This window comes from Triturus cristatus, chromosome 8, assembly GCF_964204655.1.
Source record: "Triturus cristatus chromosome 8, aTriCri1.1, whole genome shotgun sequence".
NCBI lineage: Eukaryota > Metazoa > Chordata > Amphibia > Caudata > Salamandridae > Triturus > Triturus cristatus.
Window position 1 is genome coordinate 292,892,233 of NC_140591.1, and position 17,927 is coordinate 292,910,159.

General features: G+C 47.9%; 1 protein-coding gene across 1 annotated transcript in view; it reads left to right on the forward strand.

The window, feature by feature from the left end:
• The window catches only part of RNF17 (ring finger protein 17), a 2,644,767-nt gene that overhangs the window by 2,572,906 nt on the left and 53,934 nt on the right, over positions 1–17,927 (forward strand). Inside the window, exon 39 of the mRNA XM_085621540.1 lies at positions 13,981–14,080. Coding sequence (XP_085477666.1) covers positions 13,981–14,079 — 99 coding nt within the window. The 3' untranslated portion in view covers position 14,080. The remainder of the gene's footprint in view (positions 1–13,980; positions 14,081–17,927) is intronic.

The window sequence follows — 17,927 nt, forward strand, 5'->3', positions numbered from 1 at the left end:
CTGAATCTGCAAATTGAACAGAAACTCTGGACATTCGACCTCAGGAAGAAGACTGAAGAAATCTCCCTTGTGGCCAAGGAGTGACCACCCTGGGCAACCAGGCACCATCCAGCGTCCGCTGCTTGCTTTGCGACTGATCCTACGAGGGACGACTGCAGAGACTGACCAGCGCCGAGACTTCCAGACACCTCTGACCCAGATCCACATCTACAGCAAAGCTGAGACCCGTGGAGGCGACGACGGACGTGGTACTGGCGACTTGGGAAAAGTGGCTAGTAACTGACTAGCGCGACTTCTGAGTCTTCCTCGAGGCTGTGCTTGGGGAATTGAGAAGCCCCCATCCCGAGCACCATCTGCAAAGAAGATCAGCTCCCCACACTTCACGTGTTCTGCGTGTGGCCCTTCTGCACCTGAGTTGCTCGACGTGTTGCCCGGTTGCTGGCCCGTTGGCTAGTGACCTCTGCGACGACGAACCTTTGTTTTCATCTTGTTGGTCCGGCTCCTCCAGACTGGCACCCGCTCCTCTGTGAAAGAGGAGCACCCCAGACCTTCCTGGTCTATACCAGAAGCAAGTCCTCCATCCTGCGTGGGTTCCGCTTGCCAAGGCTTGTTGGGTCCTGACTCGACATCGACGCCGCCGACAGCAAGAGCCTTCGTAGGACAGCTCACCTCCTGGTCCTGGTCGTCCTCGACGTCTCCTGGTACCCGTGGCTGCTACGACAAGCTTCACCTCTTCACCTGCATCTACACGACATTGCCTGGTTCCTTCCCGGCTCCTGGCTGGTGACCTAGACTCTGTCCCTTCTGCTTGCAGGTATCCTTCCTTCTTGATTCCATCCTTGGGATCCACCGGACACTCTTCACTGACTGCCTGTCAGCAACTTTCCTTCAGGCATCCATAGGAGTCCACGACGAAACCCGACGCAAGTTCACACCTATGCACCCGCAGGCTGTGGGCTAGGTAACTTGAGTACTCCGGTGCTCACAAGGGTATTGACTATCCTAGGGTCTAGTTTCCAAGTCTCGACTTCCTAGCTATTCCGGAAGTGTCCTAAAACTGTTAATTTCTAATAACTTCTATTTCTATTGACTTTTACGCATTACGCGTGAGTGTTTCCACTCTGCACCTGAATCCCGTGGGCCTCCCACTTCCTAACCTTTGGTAGTACAGTGTAGCCCCAGCGATTCCCTAGGCCTATCCTGTGTTCGTGACAGTGGTCCTTATACCACTTACTTAGTATATGGTTTGCGTGGCCCCTAGGGCCTAACTGTATTACTTACCTGTGTGACTTAATGTATGCTTAAATAAGACTGTGTTGTACTTACCTCGAATCTCATAAAGAGTGCTGAGGGTTTGACTAGAATAAATACATTCTATTTTTATATATATCTGTTGTGGTGTCCTTTCATTTGGTATTCAAGTGATTACATATGGTATAACAGCTGGCTTCACATGCCATACAGAGTTTAGCCTAAGACTGCTCTTGTCCATGCTACCACTAGGATAGCTGGTCTATAAGGTTGACTTTACAACCAATCACCATAAGGGTTGTTTGGACTGATACAAGGTGTACACTAGAATTAGTGACATCATATATCAGGCCAACTTCTCACACAGACCAATTGGGTAAGTATAAAAAAAAAATGTATACTTGTGTTTTATTTCTAGAACCAAGCAAGACTTGGTAAAGGTAGGTAAAATGTATTTGCAATTGTAAACCTTTACACAGAAATGCAATTGGAAAACCATACCAACCTGTTACAGGTGGTTGGTATGGTTTCAGAAAGCAGTCTAAATTACACAGTAAGTACTTGTTCGAGGCATATGAGCTGCAGATTATACACTTTTGCATAGATCGCCATCTGGTGTTGGGCCCGGATGTTTGCAGTATGTTTTTCCTCTTGGAAAGTCTTTGGAAGTCACGAGGTCGGTGACTCCTCCTTTGGATCATATTGCGCATGGGCTTCGGCTCCATCCTCAGATTGTTTTTTTCCGCCATTGGGCTCGGATGTAATCTTCGCGCTCCGGTTCTGAACATTTTTCAGTTCGACGATCGAAGCGGAATCCTCACCTCACATCGCGGTATTGTTTCGATTGCGATCTCCTCAATCAATGCACCTTCTCATCGACAAATCTTCGGATCCAGTCGTCGACGGCGGCCTTCGGGCCTACCCAAGCTCCGGTCCCGGCTGATGGAAAGAACTCCATTCAAGAAGTGCCCTCGATGTGGGTCCAGATTCCCCCACGCCTGTCTTCATGAAGTATGCAACCTCTGCCTCTCCCTTGAACACGAGGCTCGAGACTCTCCGGCATGTAAGTCTTTCAGATCGAAAAAGACTATTCGGGACCGAAGAGCCAGACGAAACATGGCACACTCCTCGACCTCCGTTCCAGTCGATATCTTCGGAGAAGACATCGAAGATCCAGGAAAGCAGCGCAACGAAGAGGACCTCGGCAGTGCTTCAGAGGCCGACGACTCAGATGTGGAGGACATCACTCCGGCGCAGAGGGTCATGGGTAATATACCCTCCCCCCCACACCCGCGCCAACACCCAAAAAGGCTTTGGTCACACCTTCGCCTCCGGGCCTAGGCATGACCAGAGAGACTGCTTCACACACCCCACCTTCAGGCCCGGTGAAGAAGCCAAATAAGCCTTCCGGCGGCTCGGGCTCGAGCCAGCTTGCCAGCGGTGCCGAGAAACACACTTCGGCACCGAAAAAGAAACCGGCCTCTACCTCGACACCGAGCTCCGCACCGAAGTCCTCGGGGTCGAAACCCAGCTCTTCCGTACCGACGCCATCTTCGGTACCGACCAAACCCCATAAGGCCCTCGGCACCGACACTTCCAAGCCGAAGCCCACCTCGGCGCCGACCAAGAAATCGGAGGTTCCCAAGCCCAGTGCTAAGCAAACTGGCACGGACAAGCCTAAAAAGTAATCGGCCCCGAAGACTTCGGCGCCGACAGACCAAACACTGTCACAGGAACTATTTACACCGGATCCCTTATAAAAAACACTCACCAGGGATCCAAAAACTGGACATTTGGCACTCTCTTCCAAAAAGAGACATTTGGACAAACTGGCTCCGCCTCCACCTCCAAAGAGGAAGGACTCTGCTACCTCCCCTTTCAGAATACCTTCCCCACCCCCTCCACCCTCTCCATCTCCGCCCCCTCCGCCTTCTCCACCCCCACCTCATCGCTCTCCGACCCCGTCTCCAGACGATGATGATCAGGGGGACCCATATCACGATACAGGGGATGTGCCCCAAGACCCCACCCCTACAGGATCCCCAGACCCATGGGACGACTACAATGACCCAGATATTCCAGACGTCCCACAAGATGACCTTTACCCTTCCAGGCCATCTCCACCGGAAGACTCATTAGGTTTCCACCATCTACTTCAAAGGGTGGCACACTATCACGGGGTAGAGTTGCACACTGACCCAGTGGAGGAGGATTTCCTCCTCGACACATTTGATGCCACACATAGGTCTACCTCCATACTACCTATGCTTAAGGGGGTGGTAAAGCATGCGCCAGAGGTTTTTAAGGACCCAGTCAGGGCCAGGGTCATTAACCCACACATAGAGAAAAAATACAAAGCTGCCCCCACAGATCCTGCCTATATCAAAGGGCCAGCGCCACTAGATTCGTTAGTGGTTTCCACTGCACGAAAAAGATCAAATTCCCAGGCGTCAGGCGAGGCACCACCACCTGACAAAGAGTCAAAGCTACTGGACGCATCAGGAAAGCGAACTGCGCCACAGGCAGCCAATATATGGCGTATCGCCAACACCTAAGGGCTATTGGCCAGATACGATAGGGCACATTATGATGAATTAGAAAACATAATGCACCACCTCCCTGAAAGATATAAAACTAGGGCCAATGAATTAATTCAAGAGGGTAAGACAATAACTAACACCTCTATACGCTGTGCCTTAGATGCAGCAGACACAGCCTCCAGGGCCATTAATACTAGCGTCGTCCTCCGTCGCCATGCTTGGCTAAGAATATCAGGATTTAAACCAGAGGTACAAGCCTCCATCCTAAATCATCCCTTTGACCAAGTACGCCTATTCGACCCAAAGGTAGATGAGGCCCTCGAAAAAATGAAGAAGGACACCGATACGGCGAAGTCCATGGGAGCCCTGCAGTCACACCCTCCTAGGCGCTCCTTTTCGCCGCTCTTCCTTTCGGAGTACATCTAGAGGCTACTCCTCAGATAACGTGTCCACTTCCTACAAATCCCCCACTCAGTCCACCTTCACAAGGGGTTATCAAAGAGGCGGCTATAGGGGCAATAATAATAAAGGCAGAGGCAAAACAAATACCGCCCGCTCTGCCACACCGCCTACCCAATGACTTCCCCCCCCCCCGCTCCCTCCAGACCATCCCACTCCGGTCGGGGGCAGACTTCAAAATTTCCTTCATGTCTGGGAGACCATCACCTCAGACAAGTGGGTGACCCAAATTATTCAGTCATGATACTGCCTGGAATTAACATCTACCCCCCCCAAACATTCCACCCAGGCAACAGCCCAATGTCACAAGAACATTCCACATTACTAAAGCAGGAGGTAATCTCCCTCCTACAAAAACAGGCAATAGAACACGTTCCCGTCAACCAGCAAAATTTAGGGGTCTACTCCCTATATTTTCTAATACCAAAAAGGGACGAGACTCTACGACCTATTCTAGATCTCCGGCCCCTAAACACATACATACATTCAGACCATTTTCACATGGTAACGCTTCAGCAGGTGCTTCCGCTCCTCTCCCAGAAAGACTTTATCACCACACTGGACTTGAAAGACGCATACTTCCACATTCCAGTACACCATGCTCACAGAAAGTACCTCAGATTTGTAGTGGACGGACAACACTACCAGTTCAAGGTGCTTCCATTCGGAGTCACAACAGCACCACGGGTATTCACCAAGTGCCTAGCAGTAGTGGCGGCACACTTGAGAAGACAGCACATTCACGCCTTCCCATACTTGGACGACTGGCTGATAAAAGCCACTTCATACAACCAATGTGTACACCACACCGCCACTACAATCCAACTACTCCACCAACTAGGCTTCACGGTGAACCACCAAAAGTCCCAGCTAACACCATCCCACATAAAACAATACCTCGGTGCCACCATAGACACCTCAAAAGCAATAGCCTACCCCAATCCGGTCAGGATTGCACGCATTCAGGCTTTGCGACAAAAATTCGTACTTCAACACTCCCTTCCAGCAAGAGTGTTTATGCAACTAATAGGGATGATGGCCTCTTGCATTTTCATAATGCCTCACGCAAGACTCCAGATGCGTCCACTCCAAAAGTGCTTAGCGCGCCAATGGATCCAGGCCCAGGGGCAACTGACAGATCTGGTGTTGGTAGACGGTCGCACCCATCGCTCTCTGCAGTGGTGGAACACCACAAACCTTTCCAAAGGTCGACCGTTCCTGGACCCGGTTCCACAAATAATACTAACAACAGACGCATCGCTCTCCGGCTGGGGAGCTCACCTATTACATCTCACTGTGCAGGGCACATGGACGACTCAGCAAAAGTTACTCCATATCAACCATCTGGAGTTACTAGCTATCTTTCTAGCCCTAAAGTCCTTTCAACCACGGATTTCAGGCAAGGCAGTCCTCATTCGCACAGACAACATGACGGCCATGTATTATATTCAAAAACAAGGCGGCACACACTCTCCACAGCTCTCTCAATTAGCACAGAGCATATGGAGATGGGCAATGCCACACAAAATCTTTCTCCTAGCCCAACATGTCCCAGGAGTCCAAAACACCGTGGCAGATCTGTTCAGCAGACAGACACAACCGATGTCAGGACAGGTTCTTCATCCGTTCTTTCAAATGTGGGGGCATCCACAGATAGACCTCTTCGCCACCCACGAAAACAAAAAATGCCCCAGCTTCGCCGCCAGATACCCACACCTTTTGTCCAAAGGAAATGCGATATGGATGAACTGGTCAGGCAAATTTGCGTACGCTATTCCACCTCTCCCACTCATTCCATTAGTGGTGCGAAAGCTACAACAGCATTCCCTCACGCTGATCCTAGTAGCTCCAACATGGGCCAGACAACCGTGGTACACCACGCTGTTGGAACTCTCGGTAGTACCACACCAAAAGCTACACCTCTCACCATGCCTTCTAACCCGGACCCAGCTCAGCTCAACCTTGCGATCTGGCTCCTGAAATCCTAGAATTCGGATACCTAAACCTTCCCCCTGACTGTATGAACGTCATCAGAGTAGCTAGACGCCCTACCACTAGAGCCTGCTACGCTGCCAAGTGGAAAAGATTTGTTGTTTATTGCCATAACAATACAATCAATCCTCTAGACGTGTCTATACAACACATCATATGCTACTTACACCTACAAAGGTGTAATCTAGCATATACCTCCATTCGGCTACACCTCGCAGCAATTGCAGCTTACCTACAAAACAGGCAACACCTATCACTTTTCAGAGTACCTGCCATTAAAGCCCTCACGGAAGGCCTAAAAAGAATAATTCCCCCCCAGAGTACCACCCTCACCTGTGTGGAACTTAAATTTCGTTCTCCCAAGGCTAATGGGGCCTCCCTTCGAACCTTTGCATAAATGCGAACTGCAATTTCTCACATGGAAAACAGCTTTCCTTGTAGCCATCACTTCCCTTAGAAGGGTCAGTGAAATACAAGCACTTACCATACACAAACCTTTTCTTCAAATGCACCAAAACAAGGTTGTTCTCCGTACCAACCCAAAATTCCTACCTAAAGTCATTTCCCCTTTTCACCTAAATAAATCTGTAGAATTACCATTATTTTTCTCGCAACCTCAGACTGTTGCAGAAAGGGCTCTACACACGCTAGATGTCAAACGAGCCTTACTTTACTATATCCAAAGAACACAACCTTTCAGAAAGACCAAACAACTGTTTGTCTCTTTCTCTCCACCACACAAGGGCAACCCCATCTCAAAATCAGGGATAGCTAGGTGGATTGTAAAATGCATCCAGATTTGCTACCACAAAGCAAAACGAACGCTATCCGTTCCCCCTAAAGCCCATTCTACATGGAAGATAGGGGCTTCTATGGCTTTTCTAGGGAACATCCCATTAGATGATATCTGCAAAGCAGCTACATGGTCAACACCGCACACTTTCACTAAACACTACTGTGTAGATGTGCAAACCAAGCAACAAGCTAGTGTGGGCCAGGCTGTACTAAAAACACAATTTCAAACTACTGCAACAGATACCGGTGGTCGCCGCTAAGGTTGGGAACTGCTATATAGTCTATGCAAAAGTGTGTAATCTGCAGCTCATATGCCTCGAACGGAATATGCTACTTACCAGTATGCATCTGTTCTTGGCATGTAGAGCTGCAGATCTACACATGCCAACCCGCCTCCCCGGCTACCTGTATCTGTTCCAGTCTATATTATTTAGATACAACACACATGGGTTTCTTCACTGTCACTACTACGCTCCATCTTTCCCTACTGGCGAAAAACAATCTGAGGATGGAGCCGAAGCCCATGCGCAATACGATCCATAGGAGGAGTCCCCGATCTCGTGACTTCCAAAGACTTTCCAAAAGGAAAAACAAACTGCAAACATCCGGGCCCAACACCAGATGGCGATCTATGCACAAGTGTGTAGATCTGCAGCTCTACATGCCAAGAACAGATGCATACTGGTAAGTAGCATATTCCTTTTACTTTTTGATTACTTCCAGATTACTTCGACTACTGGGGGTGGTATGCCTAGATACCACACCTAAGGATCTCGCAATCAAAGGTCAGTAAGACTTTTATTTGCTTCAAGCATAGTTACTTTTTCCAACATACAAAACAACAGTGGAACACTTAAAACATTTTAGGTCCAAAATCTCATAACATGGGTTCCTATGGGAGAAAAAAGGTTATTGGTTTCACAGGTAAGTAAACGTCTTACAAGCGGGAGTTTTTGGTGTTAGGTACCAAGGTTCCCCAAGGCCTAGGTAGGAACTCAAGTTGCACCACCAGCGGCTCTGGGCCGGCTGGGTGAAAAGTTCAGAGGCCCAATGTTAGCGAATGGGGCTAACAGGGCCTTTAGTTAGGAACTGCTTAGGAGCTTGCCACTCAGGTGTTGGAGCAAAGCTCCTGGGGTTAAGGTCTTCACTACAGGGAGATTTCCTGAAGGCGACCATCGGCTGGAGGGGAAAGTTGAATTCTTGGGGGATGCCTGGACACAGTCAGTTGGGCCACCCAAGGCCGTGGGTCATCAGGTACAGGAGTGTCTTTTGGCGTCTGATCTTCTTACCAGCTCCAGTCGAGGTCAAGGGGACACTTCAGGTTGAGGCTGCAGGCGTCTTGAAGATCTAGGGAGTCAGAGTTCACCAGATGCCAGGTCATGATCGCTGGGGAAACCTCCTCATGGTGTTGGGCCACTCGGGCCGTGGGGTGATGGTGCAGAATCGCAGGTCCGGATTCTGTGGGCGGGTCTTTAAATCTGCTGCTCATGGGAGACAGAGTCTTTAAGATTGTTGCAGGGCAGGTCCTCCGGCTCTGAGGGGCAGCTGGACATGCCGGTTTCTTTGCTGTAGGCAGGTCGGAGGCAGACAGGCCAGTAGGGCTGGGGCCAAAGCAGTAGGTGTCCTCTTCTTCCTGTGTCAGCAAGGCTCTTCTGTCTTTCTTCCCTGAATCTGAGAAGGCAAAGTTCAAGGTCTCCCCTAAATACTAAATTTAGGAGTGTTAAAAGGGGTGTGCAGGTTGAGACCAATGGGTCCCTTCCTTGGGGTGGGAGGGGGTTATGAGCCTCTTCAAGATTGGTTCGGCCCCCTCATCTTCAAGATGGAGGGGACTGAGATGTGTGCGTCACCTTGCCTCTCCCACTTGAGGTGTGGGGTTGGCAAAGGTGGGCACACCTCTCCTTCTAGCTTGGTTTTGCTGCCGACTCTCCCGCCCAAAGTGGGGGGCAGAACCTGTGGGAGCCTTTTGCCGGGGGCATCAAAAGGTAGGGACATCTCACAAATGCTGCATGTGAGAAGTTGGCCTGATATATGATGTCACTAATTCTAGTGTACACCTTGTATCTGTCCAAACAACCCTTATGGTGATTGGTTGTAAAGTCAACCTTATAGACCAGCTATCCTAGTGGTAGCATGGACAAGAGCAGTCTTAGGCTAAACTCTGTATGGCATGTGAAGCCAGCTGTTATACCATATGTAATCCCTTGAATACCAAATGAAAGGACACCACAACAGATATATATAAAAATAGAATGTATTTATTCTAGTCAAACCCTCAGCACTCTTTATGAGATTCGAGGTAAGTACAACACAACCTTATTTAAGCATACATTAAGTCACACAGGTAAGTAATACAGTTAGGCCCTAGGGGCCACGCAAACCATATACTAAGTAAGTGGTATAAGAACCACTGTCACGAACACAGGATAGGCCTAGGCCTAGGGAATCGCTGGGGCTACACTATACTACCAAAGGTTAGGAAGTGGGAGGCCCACGGGATTCAGGTGCAGAGTGGAAACACTCACGCGTAATGCGTAAAAGTCGATAGAAATAGTAGTTATTAGAAGTTATCAGTTTTAGGACCATTCTGGAATAGCTAGGAGTTCGAGACTTGGAAACTAGACCCTAGGATAGTCAATACCCTTGTGAGCACCGGAGTACTCAAGTTACCTAGCCCACGGGCTGCGGGTGCATAGGTGTGAACTTGCGTCGGGTTTCGTCATTGACTCCTATGGATGCCTGAAGGAAAGTTGCTGACAGGCAGTCAGTGAAGAGTGTCCGGTGGATCCCAAGGATGGAATCAAGAAGGAAGGATACCTGCAAGCAGAAGGGACAGAGTCTAGGTCACCAGCCAGGAGCCGGGAAGGAACCAGGCGATGTCGTGCAGATGCAGGTGAAGAGGTGAAGCTTGTCGCAGCAGCCAAGGGTACCAGGAGACGACCAGGACCAGGAGGCGAGCTGTCCCACGAAGGCTCTTGCTGTCGGCGGCGTCGATGTCGAGTTAGGACCCAACAAGCCTTGGTAAGCAGAACCCACGCAGAATGGAGGACTTGCTTCTGGTGCAGACCAGGAAGGTCTGGGGTGCTTCTCTTTCACAGAGGAGCGAGCGCCAGTCTGGAGGAGCCGGACCAGCAAGGTGAAATCAAAGGTTCGTCGTCGCAGAGGTCACCAGCCAACGGGCCAGCAACCGGACAACACGTCGAGCAACTCGGGTGCAGAAGGGCCCACGCAGAACACGTGAAGTGTGGGGAGCTGATCTTCGGAGCAGATGGTGCTCGGGATGGGGGCTTCTCAATTCCCCAAGCACAGCCTCGAGGAAGCCTCAGAAGTCGCGCTAGTCAGTTACTAGCCACTTTCCCCAAGTCGCCGGTCCCACGTCCCTCGTCGCCTCCACGGGTCTCAGCTTTGCTGTAGAGGTGGATCTGGTTCAGAGGTGTCTGGAAGTCTCGGCGCTGGTCAGTCTCTGCAGTCGTCCCTCGTAGGATCAGTCGCAAAGCAAGCAGCGGTCGCTGGATGGTGCCTGGTTGCCCAGGGTGGTCACTCCTTGGCCACAAGGGAGATTCTTCAGTCTTCTTCCTGAGGTCGAATGTCGAAGGTCCAGAGTTTCTGTTCAAGTTGCAGATTCAGGATAATCTAATTCTGCAGGGCTCAGCTACCTACTGATATACTGGGCTAGTGGGCTGGGCTACCTGCAAGGTCCCTCCTATGGGTGGGACCAGGAAGGGGAGTGGTTACACCCCCTTTCCTTTGTCCAGTTTCGCGCCAGAGCTGGGGCTGGAGTGCCCCAGCGCCGGTTTGAACTGGACTATGCATGGGACACCTTGTGTGCTCCAGGCAGTGTCTAGTTTCTTTCATGCCTCCCTGCCCCAATACACTAAGTCCTGTCTGGGGTGGTGCTCGCACCTCCCAAGGCAGGAAACCTATTGTCCAAGCCTCCCTCGCTGGAAGGACTCCCAGCAGCAGGAGGTCAGACTTGTGTGTGTGTCAGCAGAATCCATTTTGTGATGCTGGGGCTCTGGTTAACTTTAACCGGGTAAGTAGGTTTCAACATGTCTTCTCCCTCTAGAAGGCAGGAATAATATCCTCATTGCCAGAAATGGTATGGGGGTATAATTCCAAAGTGTTAGACACCTTACACGACATGTTTTGATAAAGCCAAACCATAGTTACCATAACCGCTTAAGATTATAAGGCACTTTAAGAGTATATGGTAGGCTATATCATAGAACAGCTATAAGGATATGGTTCCGAAAGCTGCAGATAGGCTCAGGTCATGCTAGAGCACCATCTCACATGTTACCAAGCACTCTGCCTCCAGGATTGTTAAGGCCTGCCATAGGAGTGACTGATAGGTACACATGTGTCTATATATAAGGTAGGTATAGGAATACTACATCTAAGCAAGGGGTGATTACACGACCTTGCCCCAGCTGAGTGATCAGCCAGTTGTGTCATAATGGAAGGCCAGGCCAGGGGTGAAATAATACATGCTGCAGCCCCGGGTAGGCCTAGGGTACACCTATGCCCTGGGTACCTAAGGTACACTATACAGGGGCCAATAAGGTGATCCTTACCAATTGGGTTATGCACCTAAAGTACATAGTATTAATTTAGAGAGAGAACAGCTGGGCTGTGGGTCTGATTGGCAGGCCCACAGCCACATCTAAGTCGAAAACCAGTGAAGCAAAAGCAAAAAGTGGGGGTGAACATAGAAAGCAGACCCTACTCTCCTACAGACGCCACCTCCCGGCGTGCAGGGGTATTGCTGGGGAAAAAAGCATTTTCCGGATCCAGTCTGATGCCTGGAGAGATATTCTAAGTTAAGGAATCTGCGGCTAGACTGTTTCTCCACCAGATGCATTGTTTCCGAAGGTAAGTAACTCTTCCATTAGTCAAAGGTCTACGAATTAAAATCGAGCAGTAGCATTAGTGTATTTGGCGAGTGCATACTGAAATAAAATGTTAACGATCCCAAGTTAGTGGTTCCTTGAAGGAGCATGTGCAGCCCATGGTAGGACTGTTTGTTGGACCTTCCAAGGGGCTCTTGCTCAGTGACACATTTTGTCTCAAGTCGAGCTCAGAGCTCCTGTATGCCTTTTTACCGATACCACTACTGCCCTCAGTTCTCAAGGAGATCATAACTGCCCGGGCCCAAGTTATCCTTATGGCTCGAGATTGGGCACAGAGTGTATGGTATCACGAACTCCAAAGCATGAGCATCTGTCCTCTGATCAGGCTGCCTCTTCCAACAGTTGATCTCCCTTTGGATGTCTGTGAAGTTATACTTCCAGCCAGGCACCCATCAACAAAGATCATATATGCATACCATTTGGACATGTTTGTGCTTGCTGCACTAACAAGCATGTTGGTCCTCTTTCTGCATCATTATCAAGGTATTGTTTTTTTATCGTAACCAGACAAGGCTTTGCTTTGAGCCCAGCTTAAGGGTATCTTTCAAGCTTACCAGCCTGCTTACTGTTGCCGGATCAGCTGTCCCTATTTAGCTTACCTGTTGTGACTCTCTTTCAAGCTTATCTGCCTGCTTACGGGTGCCAGATCAGCGGTCCCTGTTTAGGTTACCTGTTGTGACTCTTTTTTTTTTTTTTTTTTTTTTTTTAAGGACTTTAGCAGGTTTCCCCCTAAATCTTTCATTATGCCCCAGTGGTACCTTAATTTGGTCTGAACCTTCTTCATGTGTTCACCATTCGAGTCCAAGCATAAATTCTCTCTGTGTCTCTTGATGATCAAGATAGTCTTCTTGTGAACAATACATTTGCCTGGAGATTCAGCAAGCTACAGGTGCGCTCTGCACACTCCCATACACCAACTTCTTCCCTAGCAAACAGTTCTCCACATCCTTTCCTCTTTTCTACCAAAGGTCATGACGCCTGTCTACATCAGCTGAAGCATCATGCTACCAACCTTCTTCGCTCTGCCTCACCCTTATAAAGCGGGGTAAAGACACCATTGCCTGGTCCCTAAATTTGTTCTACATCAGTTGCACCAGATAACACCAGGTGGATGATCAACTTTTCATTGGGTTTGCTGGAGCAAAGAAAGAGAAAGCTGTGCAGAAACAGACCATCTCTAGAGGGATTGTGCCCTTCATTAAGATCTGCTTCGCAATAGCCAAGAAGCAGCTCCCTGAGGGCCTGCGAGCTAACTCCACCAGAGCTAAGACTGCAACCACTGCATGGGCTCATGGAGTCCTTTCATGGACATCTGTCAGGCTGCAACCTGGGCATCTCTGCACAGATTTACTGAATGCTACTGCCTTGACAGTCAGGTCCGTTGTGACAGGCACCAGGACTTTTTGGTCTGAGCTTGTTCGCAGAACCACCTCTGAGGAGGTATTGCTTGGGGATCTTTTCTAAGGTAAGGAATCAGGAATCGGAAGTCTCTATTAGATGAGCAAGTTACTTACAATTGGTGACGCTGTATCTGGTAGAGACTCTTATCTAGCTGCAGATTGCATACCAACCTTCGCAACCTCCCAGTTCTGCAAACTGTTTTTTTCTGCTTCCCTGTAGGTCCTTATTATCTTTAGACTGGTCCATAAGCTTTCTGACGGGGCTCCGTGCTTCTGGCATGGAAATGTCACTAAAAGAATCTGATGTCAGCACCCTGGGGTGGCTCCTATATAGGCACTGCACACATCACTCCCAGCGTAGAGGACACAGATGTGAAGCCGATCAACGCCACCTATCGGTGAGCAAAGGTCCTGCTCCAGATTTTCGGATTGATTGACACACAGGAAATATTTTAAGGTCAGGAGTCTGTGGCTAAATGGAGTCTCAACCAGATATGGTGTTACCGAAGGTAAGTAACCTGTTCTTTGTCACTTTTCAATCCATCGCAACACATGTTTCATTAGCACAAGATATTGTGTTAAAACAAAATGCAAGCTTGAGATGCGCCATTAAAACATTTGTTTTTTGTTTTTTAGAGTCGTTTCCCTGAGCCGTCTATATTTTTGTATGAAGATGATAAAGAACTTGTTCATCTGCCATTGATTAAAAAAGGATTAGCAGAATTAGATGACTAATGTAAGTATGATACTGTAAAAAGGTGATAATTCTTTTCTACAATGCTGCTACTTGAACCTTAGAAACCTATACTTACCCCATACACCTCAGGCATTCAGAGTACAGTCTTGTACATCTGCATTGCAAGTTCTGCAAAGAAAAGGGAATCTGCAACCGGGTATGTGATGTAAAAGCCAGAGCTGTCGTCTCTGGAACTGAGGGGCCAGGTTTAAGCCCTGGTGTTGTGGTAAATAAAATATCACGCTGTCATAATTTTTCAGATATCAATAAGATCATGCATAAAGCAAAAGGCTGAGTCTGTGGTATCAGATTCATAAAGGGCTTTATTCCAATAACTCGAGTCAAAGGGAGAATATCTCCATCACCAAAAAGGATCTGGACGGGGCTGAAAAGTATTCTCAATATTCTCAAAACATTATTCACAGAGTACAGTATATATACATTTCTCAATTGTACGTAAGCAAGAGAGCAAGAGAGAATGAGATAAGAGCATGTGGGCGTGTAAGTAGGCGTGAAGGTGGGCGTCCATGTGGGCGTCCACTTGATGATAATGGGTAAATTGTCATGTGTGGGTGGATACCTGGAGATGATTTCGCAATGTCAGCAGAAATACTTGGCAGAGATGCGTGCGCAGCAGCATGACGTGTGATAGACGTGCAACTAGAGGGAGAAAGGGACTTGACATTTAGCTCTACATGTGGAGACAAAAGTCTGGGGTTATGTCAACCTAATCCCAAATCATATCTAATATCCTATGTTTAAAGAACTGTGTTATCCACAAGGGAAGGGCTCTCGGACAAAATCTATTCTATACTGACTGTGTGTGCGTGTACAAGCGTCTAAGTGTCTACACTGAATGCGAGGGGATGGGAATATTCCATGGTGACAGGGCTATGAATTACTTGCATGAGGGCAGAGAAACCGGGCCTTTTGCTTGGTAACTGGAGGAATGTTTACTTAAGCTACTAGGCAGGAATGCATCGGCTGAGGGGGAAGCAGATAATTCGAAGGTGAAATACAGCTTCTTGGCAGGCAGGCGAAAACTGGCCGAGGCAGGCACCGTTAGCTGCACAGGGAGTAGGACAAAGTTCATGGATACAGATGCGAGCTCAAACTGATGCTGTCAGAGGCAGAGAGCAGGGAAAGGCTTTGAGGACAGAATCGGGCCTACTCTGCCTGAACTGCAAAAATGGAGTAACTTAGCCATAAAAAGTCGGTGGCCTTTCATACTTAGGAATCGAATATCCAGCCCATTCATGGCGGATCTGACAGAGGACATGTTAACGGTGGACGCACATGTGTTTGCGTCTTCGAAACTGGAACTGGAGGGAACATACATGTACTTGTAACATGCATATAGAACCGTTGGGGTCCAAGATAGGGGACATAACTGGTCAGGAGAATCCACATTTCCACATTCCCTCCTTGTCCCCTACTTGCCCTTCAAGAGATATCAATCTTCATCAATCCATTGATCTGTTCATATAGCATCATTTGTTCTTCTTTCTTCTTCCGTGATCTTGAATGAAATCTTGGTGGTGGAATACACGATGTGGCACACAGACCACAGATCGCTGGTCCACATTGTAGACATAGACAGCAACTGAATAGTATGAGAAGGCCAATACCTAGGAAGGATAGGACCCTCCATCCAAAGGTAGATAATACACTCCAAAACCAACCGGACCAAGTCCAGGTGCCTGGATTCTGGTGTATCTGGCTTACAATCTTATGAAGGCGAGTTATGGCTTTATATACAGATGGCGAATTTTCTGGTATGAAAAATGCAATGGCTTGATCCGATGACCCTACAAGCTCCGCCCCTATCGGCCAGGATAACGTCAAGGACAAGACTATTTTGAAGCACAACAATCCGCATAGCAGACTGCTCTTCTGTTAAATTGCCTAAGGCGGGAATAGTTTCGTTCACTACTGCTTCAAGGGTTCTGGTTAATCTACGTATCAGCTTACTATTGGTAACTGTACCTATATAGGGAAAGAAACCTTTATTGAAATCTGTGTATTTTTCCCATGCTGTTTCAGTGTAATTGACAATTGGGAGATCTCTCTGCTGTCTATTGTGTACTAAATGAGTATTTCTATGAGAATCAGGAGGAGTTAGGAAAACAGATGGTAGGAGGAATGCTATGTAACAGGTACCATCCCAATCTAGAGGTAGGCGTATATATGCGGTCTGGCCACATATAAAGTAGGGATGACGAGAAGCTCTAAATGTAGACTTGCCTTGATCACTGAATTTTATTACAGTGGTGCATTTACTATGGCCCATGTGTATGGAGCCATTCTTTCTTATACATAATTCCTCTTTTACTGGGAATACGGACATGGCGGGCAAGATTGGTGTAGTTTCAGATTCAACGTTCAGGATCATGAGGTTAAGTGTAAAATTACCTAATCCATATACTTCATTTCTTAGATCAGTTCCTGTTCTTTTGGGAAGTCCCTCCTTGTTAGGGTAGCAGACTTTAAGCAAAAACTAAATTCAGGTTTCCCCATACCCAGTTGTCTTGATAAACTGCGGAATTCGAATCTAGGGAATTAATCAAACTAAACCATGCTCCACAGGAGCCATTGTGTGTGAACGGATAGAGAATAAAGGGGCAAAACTCCCTTATAGTTCTGATAGGGGGGGAGTCGGCCACAGACCCAGCAGTCTGTAGCATTGCTAGTCTGATGTGAATGGTGCAGCATCTGAATAAAGGTATTGTTGCGTAAGGCAAGTCGATATGATAGCTCATAGGATGGCAGATCACTAAATGTGTGCTTTATGGTGTGCTTTATGGTATCATTAGTGGAGGAGTATAAGAGTGAGGCAATAGGAGGAAAAATAGCATGTAGTATTAAGCTGATGCACGTATTATCGTGATGCTCTTAAGATATTGAAAAATTACAGTCACTATACATCTATTTGCTTCTTATCTAGCTCTCTTATTTTTGCTTTATGTTATTGTCCAAGATCTTATGCGAGCCAGAATACATGTTCAACCGCTTCACCACCTAGTGGACTTAATTGATCAAACGGGTTCTGACTTTTTGAATCAAGGTTTAGCTTTGTGGAAACTTCTGGGCATTCTCCTCTAGAAAATGTTGTTCAAAATCCAAGTTCAAAGTTTAAAGTCTTTTTCCTTTGTAAAAGAGTGGTGAAGGTGCACTTTGACTTTAACGGCCGTCCCCGTGGTCCAGAGCACTGACTTTGGCGCCTGTCATCCAGGAGCGATGGAGTATTCTTTGACCTGGGTGTTGTCAGGGAAGGCGGCAGCAACCTGCGAACAACAAGAGAGTAGTGCAGACATCAAGGAAGCCAGGTAATCTGTCAGCATGTTACTGTCAACATAAGTAATCTTTTAGGCATTGTAGTGCCCACATATTTTGGTGGTCTACCAAAGACCACTTCATAGGGAGATAAGCCTGTTCTAGAATGAGCTACCATTCGCATGTAAAAGAGGGCAACCGGCAGGGCTACCATCCAGTCTATACCTTTGTCTGCGCAAAATTTTAATGTCTGATTATGTCTTTCTACAAGGCCTGCTGCTTCAGGATGTCGCACACAATGGAATTTCCAGGTATACCCTAACAGAAGGGACACCTGCTTCATTAGTACCAGGACATATTTGTAACCTCTACATCTGTTTATTTGGATATAATCCATTTGGAGCACTTCAAAAGGGTGGTCAGGTGGATGGAATCCACCTTGTTCCATCGGAATGCCTTTACCTGCATTGAATTGGCAACAGATCATACATGTTCTGACCTTTTGTTTCGCTGCTGCACGCAGGTGCTTGTTGAACCATATATTCTGTAAGCTATCTATCATTGCTTTCTCTCC